This window comes from Chelonoidis abingdonii, chromosome 11, assembly GCF_003597395.2.
Source record: "Chelonoidis abingdonii isolate Lonesome George chromosome 11, CheloAbing_2.0, whole genome shotgun sequence".
Classification (NCBI taxonomy): domain Eukaryota; kingdom Metazoa; phylum Chordata; order Testudines; family Testudinidae; genus Chelonoidis; species Chelonoidis abingdonii.
Window position 1 is genome coordinate 22,129,939 of NC_133779.1, and position 9,886 is coordinate 22,139,824.

The 9,886-nt window shown below is 59.9% G+C and overlaps 2 protein-coding genes across 2 annotated transcripts in view; both read right to left on the minus strand.

Annotated features, from left to right (window-relative positions):
- Window positions 1–614: 614 nt before the first annotated feature.
- KCTD11 (potassium channel tetramerization domain containing 11) lies at window positions 615–1,682 on the minus strand. The gene has a single exon (XM_032786449.2). It carries the CDS (start codon window positions 1,678–1,680, stop codon window positions 727–729), a length of 954 nt encoding a protein of 317 aa, XP_032642340.1. The 5' UTR covers window positions 1,681–1,682; the 3' UTR covers window positions 615–726.
- A 3,899-nt stretch (window positions 1,683–5,581) lies between these two features.
- Window positions 5,582–9,886, minus strand: part of ASGR1 (asialoglycoprotein receptor 1) — an 11,383-nt gene continuing 7,078 nt past the window's right edge. The window contains exons 4-8 of the mRNA XM_032786455.1: window positions 9,701–9,772; window positions 9,188–9,274; window positions 8,759–8,910; window positions 7,835–7,941; window positions 5,582–5,732 (exon numbers count right to left, since the gene is read on the minus strand). Coding sequence (XP_032642346.1) covers window positions 5,582–5,732; window positions 7,835–7,941; window positions 8,759–8,910; window positions 9,188–9,274; window positions 9,701–9,772 — 569 coding nt within the window. The remainder of the gene's footprint in view (window positions 5,733–7,834; window positions 7,942–8,758; window positions 8,911–9,187; window positions 9,275–9,700; window positions 9,773–9,886) is intronic.

A 9,886-nucleotide genomic window follows, 5' to 3' on the forward strand; every position in this document is an offset into this window, starting at 1 on the left:
CCTCCTTGCCCCCACAATCCCATCTACCCCCATCGCCTTCTTACTACCAGAAGTGATTTTCAATCTCCACTAATGGACCCGTCCACCCCCTCTTAGCTTATCTGCCTCTCTTCCCACCCTCCCAATCACCCTCCCCGTTCCCCACCTCACCACCCCAGATATCCTCTTGCTGCCACCCACGTCACCAGTCAGGATCCTATTTCATACCCCCCCAACACCCACCAGGAAGTCCACCCCCAGCTCTCACTTATTTCTTATCTACTCCCACCCCACCTTCCTACCACCAATCCACCCTCCTCCACCATCCATCACCTTCACCCCACCTGCCAGTTCATCCAGAGACAGCACCCAGCCCCAGGCAGCCTCTCCACCCCCCCAGCCCATCTACCACCATGATGGTTTCATCCAGGGCCCCACCATCTCCTTCGTGCTACCATCACTCCAGGATCCATCCATCCTTAGCAACCTTCCCCATCCCATCACACACCCCACCATCCAGGCACCAATCCACCACCCCCTTGCCAGCATGCCCCATTACAGAGCGGGGAGACCAATGGCCCCCCCAACCACCATTCCCATCTACGTCTATCCCCTTTCTGCCACCAACTACCATCTTTTGACATCTCCAAACCCGGTCACTTACCAGTGCCCACCACTGCGATCAGGTGAGAGCAGCCCCCCCAACTCCTCGTATCCCGGCCGGTTCTTCTGCCCCCTCCTGCACGGTCAGTGGCGGACGAAGCGCAACGAGCGCAAGTTGAGGATATCCTCCGGGTCGGGGAAGATCGAATCCACCCGGAAGCCTTGGTCCAGAGCCGTCTTCAGCACCTCCTCCAGGAACTCTGCCGCTGTGACCACCTCCCGCTCGTCCGGCGGCGCCGTCCAGAGAGGCCGCACTTTCTGCTTGGCGTACTCCGCCTCGGGGAGGTCCGGGGGCCGCGGGGCCCACTCCAGACGCAGGTGGTGCCGGCTCCGGGCTTCCCCCTCCTCCACGGGGACGGAGGGGCGCAGCCCGTGACCGGATCCCTCCTCTTGGGCAGCCTCGGGTTCCCCATCCCCGGCGGTGCCCAGCTGGTGGTTGGATTCGGCCTTGGCGAGATGGCTCAGGTGGGGACCAGCTCCCCCGGCTGAGCCCAGCCGGCCGCCCAACAGTGCCAAAAACTGCCCGTCGGTGCAGAAGACGTTCGCGGTGAAGACGCGAAGTGGGCAGGTGCTGAGGCCGTAATTCTGCGGCCCGCGCCGGACAGTGAAATGCAGCAGCCGCTCCTGGCAGTCGACGTCGGCGTGGAGCACCGCGCCAGCCTGGCGCTGCTCGGCCGCCACCCGGCTCAGCTCGGCCAGCAGGGGCCGGATCTGGTAGAAGTCCGCCTCGGCCCGCAGCAGGGCCAGCTCTGAGTAGCCCTCGGGGAGGTCCAGGCGGCCCAGGCGCAGGAAGTTGAGGACGTGCCGGAAGGCTTTGCCGTCGCGGTCGATGAAGTAGTGGCCCCGCCGGTCGGTGCGGGCCGGCCGGGGCCCCCGGAACATGGCCCCCAACATGGAGTCGGGGAAGCGGGTCAGGGTCTCCAGGGTGGTGCTGTAGAATGTGCCGCCGACGTTCAGGGTCACGGGGCCCACGGGCAGCCCCGGGGGGTCCCCCCCGTCAGCCGGCACCTGCCTCCTCTCCACCTCTTCCTCCCCCATCCCAGCACCTGGAAGGGTTTGATAGACAGCGTGAGGGCTGGGGACTCCTCCCTGCCCCCCAGACAACGGGGGGCTCTCTTTCCCGGACAGCAGGGTTCTCCGCCCCCTCCCTCCCTCTGGCCAGGCTGCTGGGGTAGGGGTCCTTTTGCTCTTCTCCCGGACGCCTGGGTTCTCTCCCTCTCTCCAGACGCTGGGGTTCGCTCCCCTTTCTCTTGGGGTTCCTATCCTGCTCTTGCTCCCGGACGCCTGGGTTCTCCACTCCCTCCCTCTGTCCAGCCTGCTGGGGAGGGAGGGAGGGATCCTTTCGCTCTTCCCCCGGACGCCTGGGTTCTCTGCTTCTCTCCCGAACACCTGGGTTCTCTTCTCTCTCTCGGACGCCTGGGTTCTCCACTCCCTCCCTCCTTTCGTCCAGGCTACGGGGGCGTGGGGGTAGCGTGTTGGGGGGGTCTCGCTCTCTCCCACGGACACCTGGGTTCTCTCCCTCTCTCCTGAATTGCTTCTCTCAGGACCTTTGGGTCCTCTCTCCCCCCCCACCCCGGACGCCTGGGTTCTCTCCCTGTCCGGGCACCAGGGGGAAACGGGGGCGGGGGGAGTCGCTCACCGCTGCCCCCAGGAACGCACCCCGCCCCCGCCAGGAAGTGAAGCTACCGGCAGGCTGAGCGGAGCCCGGCCCCTTTCTAGGGAGTGAGCAGCTGGTGGGGGGCGGGGCCAATCCCTCCCCCGCCGGCTCGTCCGGGGCCCTGAGCCCCGCACGGTCCGCGGGTTCGGTCCCCGCCCCCGCCCACTGCGGCGATGACCGGCTGCCCGCGTCCTGCAGCCTCTGTCCCCTCNCAGCCCGTCACCACTGGACCCAAGTCCCCTTCCTGAGCCAGAGACAGAAGCCCAGATAGTTACTCCATGTTGTAAGAGTCCATTTTGCTGTCCTTAGGGCAGGAGTTAACCCAGTATGTGGGTTGGGGGTGATACTATGGGGTCAGCACCCCTTGGGGTGGGGGAGGGCTGGTGGGTCTTTCCCATCAGCGCCAGGTATCTTGGAGGCCCCAACAGCCCGGCAGAAAGAGAGTCAGGGACAGAAAATAGTGCCGGCTGCTTTCCAAGGGAGGGGCAGAGACATGGGGGAGAAGCTTCTGCTTAGCATGGGGAGGCTGTTTTCTGCGGCTGGCAGGGGGCACAGTGGCACAGGGGGGTAGGGTTGGGTATAAGGGTTACGGTGAGGGCAGAGCATTGGGAGTAGAGTTGGGTGTTGGGATTCCTCCCCCCTCTGCTTCTCCACTCCCCCCCTCAAGCACCCCACTCCTTTCCCCTCTGCTTCTCCAGTCTCCCCTTCTCGGGCACCCCTTCCCCCTCGGGCACCCCTCTCGTCCTTCCTGCCCCTCTGCTTCTCCCCTTCCCCCTTCTGCTCCTCCCCTCTCCCCTTCACCCTTGGGCACCCCCCTCTTCCCTCCACTTCTCCATTCCCTCCTTCCCCCTCTGTTTCTTCCTTCCCACTTCTCTCCTCATTGCTTCCATTCCCGCTCAGGTCTCCACTGGTCCCTCCATTCTCTCCTTCTTTCGGTCACATCTTTTCTCTCATTCCCCCCGTCTTTCCTTCGCCCTCCTCCTTCCTTCTGTTCTCCTGGGTTTTTCATCCTCTTGCGTTTTCTCAATCTCCCGTTCACACTCAGCATTTCCTTTCTCCCTTCGTTCTCTCTTTCCTTCATTCATTCTCCTTCGTCTTTCCTTTCATTCTCATTTTTCTCTCATCCTTTCATTGGTTCCCTCACACTCATCTCTTCTGTCATTCTCACGTTCTTTCATTCTCTCTGCCGTTCACGCTTAGCCCGTCTTTAGCTGTTCCTCCGCTGGGGTGGCTCGGGCCTGCACCCCCCTGGCCAGGCCGGGACAGGTGTGTCCGTGTGTGTCACCGCGTCTAGGCCCGTGACTCAGTGGGTGTGTACGTGCCCGTTTGTGCCACACTGGGAATCCACCCACCACAGTAGACGTGCGGGGAGCATGTCGGGGCAACTGCAGAGTCGCGCTCGTGCCCGGACGCCTGGGTTCCAGCTCCCCCAGAGTCTGGGATTCTCTCCCTCCCGGACGCCTGAGTTCTCTCTCTGTCAGAGTCTGGGATTCTCTCTCTCCCGGACACCTGGGTTCTCTCTCTGTCAGAGTCTGGGATTCTCTCCCTCCCGGACACCTGGGTTCTCTCTCTGTCAGAGTCTGGAGTTCTCTTCCTCCCTCTTGGACGCCTGGGTTTTCTCTCTCCCAGAATCTGGGGTTCTCTCCCTCCCAGACACCTGGGTTCTCTCTCTCTCAGAGTCTGGGATTCTCTCCCTCCCGGACGCCTGGGTTCTCTCTCTGTCAGAGTCTGGAGTTCTCTCCCTCCCGGAATCTGGGGTTCTCTCCCTCCCGAACACCTGGGTTCTCTCTCTGTCAGAGTCTGGGATTCTCTCTCTCCCTCTTGGACGCTTGGGTTTTCTCTCTCCCGGAATCTGGGGTTCTCTCCGTCCTGGACACCTGGGTTCTCTCTTTCCCAGATTCTGGAGTTCTCTCCCTCCCGGACACCTGGGTTCTCTCTCTGTCAGAGTCTGGGATTCTCTCCCTCTCAGACGCCTGGGTTTTCTCTCTCCCGGAATCTGGGATTCTCTCCCTCTCGGATGCCTGGGTTTTCTCTCTCCCGGAATCTGGGATTCTCTCCCTCCCGGACACCTAGGTTCTCTTTCTGTCAGAGTCTGGGGTTCTCTCCCTCTTGAACGCTTGGTTTCTGTCCCCCTGGACTCTGGGGTTCTCTCCCTCTTGGATGCCTGGTTTCTCTCCCGCCAGAGTCTGGGGTTCTCTCCATCTCCGGATGCCTGGGTTCTCTGTACCTAGACACAAGGACTATCTATCCAGACTGTGTTTTGGTTTTAATTGCACCAAAAACCCCCCCAAAACTTCCACAACCATATCACAACCAGAAGAACTTGACTCACCGCCCCCACACCCACTGTGGGGTGTATCTGCTCCACTGAATGCCACTGTCAGAATCATAATTAGCTCCAGTTTTAACTAGCTGGGGACGCCACCCAGAACTAGCCAGCAAACCGGATCTGCAACAAGCTAACTGACACGCAAACCCAGCAGCAGCAACCGAACCAGCCTTGAGAACCTAGGAGTCCTGGCTCCCAGCCTCCCCTGCTCTAACCCACCAGGCCTCAGTCCCCTCCCAGAGCCGGGGAGAGAACCCAGCAGTCCTGGCTTCCAGACACCCACCCCTGCTCTAACCCACCAGCCCCTACTCCCCTCCCCGAGCTGGGGAGAGAACCCAGGAGTCCTGGCTCCCAGACACCTGCCCCTGCTCTAACCCACCAGCCCCCACTCCCCTCCCAGAGCTGGGGAGAGAACCCAGGAGTCCTGGCTCCCAGCACCTTCTGCTCTGAGATTTAATCAGCAACCCAGATTCCAGCCAAGATCCCCACGGGATTGAGTCAGCAGTTTTGGGGGGCTGGCGCCCCACAGCATGAAGGAGGTCTCATGGGAAGACGGCACGCTCAGCAACCACACGGTTACTTGGAGGTGTAACAGCCACACAGGATAATCAGCTGCCTCGCCCCAGAGGTGGCCGCATCTCAGCGCCGGGCGAGGGGGTCCTGGGTAACCGGCCGCCCCACCCCAGAGGTGGGCGCATCTCAGTGCCGGGCGAGGGGTCCCTGGGAAACTGGCTGCCCCGCCCCAAAGGTGGGCGCATCTCAGCGCCGGGTGAGGGGTCCCTGGGTAACTGGCCACTCCGCCCCAGAGGTGGGCGCATCTCATGCTGTTGCTTTGTTGAACAATTTCTTTATTGAATGGCTCCAGGCACCTGATTGGGCAGCACTAACTCACCCCCGCCCCACCCCTTCCCCCCTCATTGGCTTCCCAGGCCTGGCTCCATCCCTGGCTAGCCTTAACCCTTGAGTTCCTCCTCGCACACCCAGCGGTAGAGCTGGGAGCAGTGTTCGTCGTTCCAGAGCCCGTCGCTGTACAGGTGGACGCAGTCCTCCCCGCCACCGAGTCCATGGCCTTCAAAGTCGTCAGGCTGCCCTGCCCTCCACTGCCTGAAATGACAGCATAAGCGCCGGGGGGGTCATCATGAGAGGGGAGCAGGCTGGGCAGGGGGCGCGGGGGCCTGGGGGGATCCCAGAGAGGGTGACGGGATTATATCAGATTAGACCAGATTAAGTGGGTTATATCAGATTAGATCAGATTAGATACGATTATATCAGATTAAACTGGCTGGGATTAGTTTGGATTAAGATTTTTGATGGGGGGGGCTAGGCAGATGAAGCTCATTATGAAATTTCTCTCCCCCCCACGTTGATACCTGGAGACTGTGATGAGATTTGGGTTGGCCTGGATGACGTCACATGAGATGACGTGAAGTGACGTGTCATGACATGATGTCACATGACTTGACATGACATCAGATGACATGACATGACATGCTGTCACATGCCATGGTCAGACGAGATGAGATGACGTGACATGCCATGCCATGACATGACATCAGATGAGATGCCATGACGTGACATGACGTCACATGATATGATGGCAGATGAGATGACATGACATGACATGAAGTGTCATGACATGAGGTGATGTGATGTGACATCGCATGATGTCACATGATCAGACATGACAGCCTGGACCAGTAATCTAATCCACACCCAAGGAAGCTTCATCCAACCCAGCCTAGATGGTACGTCATGTCATGTCCTCTCATCAGACGAGAGAACATGACATGGCCTGAAGTGATGTGTGGATTAGATTTCTGGATTAAACTGGGTTAGAAGAGGCTACATTGGGTGTGGATTAGATTTCTGGATTAGGCTGGGTTAGAAGAGGCTACAATGGGTGTGGATTAGATTTCTGAATTACATTGGGTTAGATGAAGCTGCAGTGGGTATGGATTAGATTTCTGGATTAGGCTGGGTTGGATGAAGCTACGTTGGGTGTGGATTAGATTTCTAGATTAGGCCGGGTTAGAAGAGGTTACAATGGGTATAGATTAGATTTCTGGATTAGGCCAGGTAGGATGAAGCTACATTGGGTGTGGATTAGATTTCTGGTTTAGGCTGGGTTAGGTTAGGCTACATTGGGTGTGGATTAGATTTCTGGACTAGGCTGGGTTAGATGAAGCTACATTGGGTGTGGATTAGATTTCTGGATTAGGCCGAGATAGGTGAGGCTACATTGGGTGTGGATTAGATTTCTGAATTAGGCCAGGTTAGGTGAGGCTACATGGGGTGTGGATTAGATTTCTGGACTAGGCTGGTTAGATGAAGCTACAGTGGGTGTGGATTAGATTTCTGGATTAGGCTGGGTTAGGTGAGGCTACATTGGGTGTGGATTAGATTTCTGGACTAGGATGGATTAGATGAGGCTGGATTGGGGGAAACTGAGATGACACGGGGCCATGCTCAGTATTGTTATCTGGCTGATCTGAACTCCAGTCCCTGAAATGAAAGCAGAGCTGGGGGAGTGGAGGATGAGAGGCAGGGAGCGGAGATTGGTTGGGATGAGGGATCCGATTAGATTGATTTAGGAAGTGATGAAATCAAATCAGATCTGGATTCAGATTAGCACAGGGATGGGTTAGGATTTGGATTTGAATTGGGACTAGATCTGGATTGGATCTGGATCAGGACTGGGTCAGGAGAGAGATTGGATTTGGAACAGGATCAGTATTGGATTGGGATCTGGGCCAGGATTTGGACTGAATCAAGACTAGTTCTGGATTTGGATTTATATTAGAGGATATAATCTGAGACGGGAGTAGATCAGCGTGTGTGATTAGAAGAGATATTTCATAAAATTGGCATGGTCAAAATGGGATTAGCTGGATTATTCGACTTAATTCTATTATTAGGGGTTGGAACGGATTATTTTCAAGGGATTCATAGTTGAGGTTATGGCAGAGATTGGATTAGATAATCGAGGGAATGAACGAGATGGGACCTAGATTACAATCGATTTAGATTTGACCGTGAATTTGGCGCCGATCGGACGAGGAAATCAAAGGCCAAAATTCGGCTGGATTAAGGATTAACCTGCGTAATCCAGGAGAAGTAGGGAGTTGAGAGAGTCTCCCGGGGAGGGATACAGGAAGCGGGGGCCTGGTGGGAAGGCCGAGGGGGGAGGGCCAATCAGTGCTGCTCACCGGGAGTCCATGGTGTAGACGGAACCGTCGACCCACAGCCACTGGCCGCTCTTATCCGTCAGACCGATCCAGGTGTACAGAGGGACCGTCCGCTCCTGCACATACAGCTGCCACGGAAAAATAACCGGCGCAGGATTATTTCGGGTGTGCGCCCCACGGCGCCCCCTGCTGGGGGAGGCCAGGACAGGAGTAGCTGGGAGCCCACCCCGTGTCTCAGGGTGCTCCCTGGTGGGAGAGTCTGGGGCTGCAATGGCTGAGAGTCCACCCTGCGCCCCAAGGCCAGCGCCCCCTTCTGGGAGAGGCCGGGACTGGAGCTGGGAGCCCACCCTGTGCCCCACGGTCAGTGCCCCCTGCTGGTGGAGGCCAGGACTGCAGTAGCTGGGAGTCCACCCTGCAGCCCACTGCCAACGCCCCCTGCTGGGAGAGGCTGGAGCTGCAGTAGCTGGGAGTCCACCCTGCACCCCACGGCAGGCGTCCCCTGCTGGGAGAGACCAGGACAGGAGTAGCTGGGAGTCCACCCCATGCCCCCCAGCCGGTGCCCCCTGCTGGGAGATGCCAGTACTGGAGTGGCCAGGAGCCCACCCTGCACCCCATAGCGCCCCCTGCTGGGAGAGGCCAGGACTGGAGTAGCTGGGAGCACCCCCTGCTGGGAGAAGCCGGGAGTCCATCCTGTGCCCCACGGTCAGCGCGCCTTGCTGGGAGAGGCTGGGACTGGAATGGCCAGGAGCCTGTCCCGCGCCCCACGGCCGGCGCCCCCTGCTGGGAGATGCCAGGACTGGAGTAGCAGGGAGCCCTCCACACACCCCACGCCCCACAGCTGGTGTCCCCTGCTGGGACAGGCCGGGACTGGAGTAGCCGGGAGCCCACCCCGTGCCCCATGGCCGGCGCCCTCTGCTGGGAGAGGCCGGGGATCCTGACATCTACCTGCTCCTCCTGGGTGTTGATGACGACCAGGTGGGAGTTCTGGGCTTTGCAGTACAGGTTTGAGTCCTCCCAGGTCTTCCGCTTGCTGGAGAACCAGTAGCAGCTGTTCCCGAAGCGCACCCAGTCCCTGGGGCAGCACCCGGGCCTGCTTCCTGGGGGGCAGGGCGAGGTCAGTGGGTGAGACCATCATCCACCCTCGCTGAGCCCCCAAACCCAGCGCTCCCGCCCCACTTGCCACAGCGCCCCCTGCTGGGAGAGGCCAGGGCTGGCGTGGCTGGGAGCTCCCCCTGCAGACAGCCCCTCCGGCCCCGCTCCCCATGGCAGCCCCTGCTGGGAGAGGCGGGGGTTGGCGTAGCCGGGAGCCCACCCTGTACCCCACGGCGCCCCCCTCAGCCAGCTCCCTCCACCCCACTACCCACGGCCACTCACCATTGGATTTCAGTTCAATCAAGTCGCAGTTCAGCAAGTTCAGAGAGTCCCGCAGCAGCCCCACCTGCTCCTCCAGCTGCTGCTGAGCTGGGGGAGGGGAAGATGGAGGTGTTAGCGCCCCCTACTGGGGAAACCCAGCCCACACCCACACAGAGCCCCCTGCTGGGGAACCTCCCCTACACACACCCACACAGCGCCCCGTGCTGGGGAAACCCCCCTACACACACCCACACAGAGCCCCCTGCTGGGGAAACCACCCCCCACACCCACACAGCACCCCCTGCTGGGGAACCTCCCCTACACACACCCACACAGCGCCCCGTGCTGGGGAACCCCCCCCTACACACCCACACAGAGCCCCCTGCTGGGGAACCTCCCCCACACACCCCCACACAGCGCCCCATGCTGGGGAAACCCCCCTATGCACACCCACACAGAGCCCCCTGCTGGGGAACCCCCCCCACACACTCACACAGCGCCCCCTGCTGGGGAACCCCCCCCCCACACACTCACCTTGGATTGAATTTTCCTTTGCTTCATCCAGGGACCGGGCCACATGGGTCAGTTTGTCCTGCAAGATGTGCACTGCGGGGGGGGGAGGGGCGATGGGTTGCTGAGGGGGGGTCCTGCTCCCCTCCCAGTCAGCCCCCTCCCCTCCGATCCCCCTCCCCTCCTCATCAATCCCCTCCCCACTTATCC

Bases quoted from the DNA above. Each gene is read 5' to 3' on its own strand.
- KCTD11 (XM_032786449.2), bottom strand. From the start codon at position 1,680: ATGGGGGAGGAAGAGGTGGAGAGGAGGCAGGTGCCGGCTGACGGGGGG.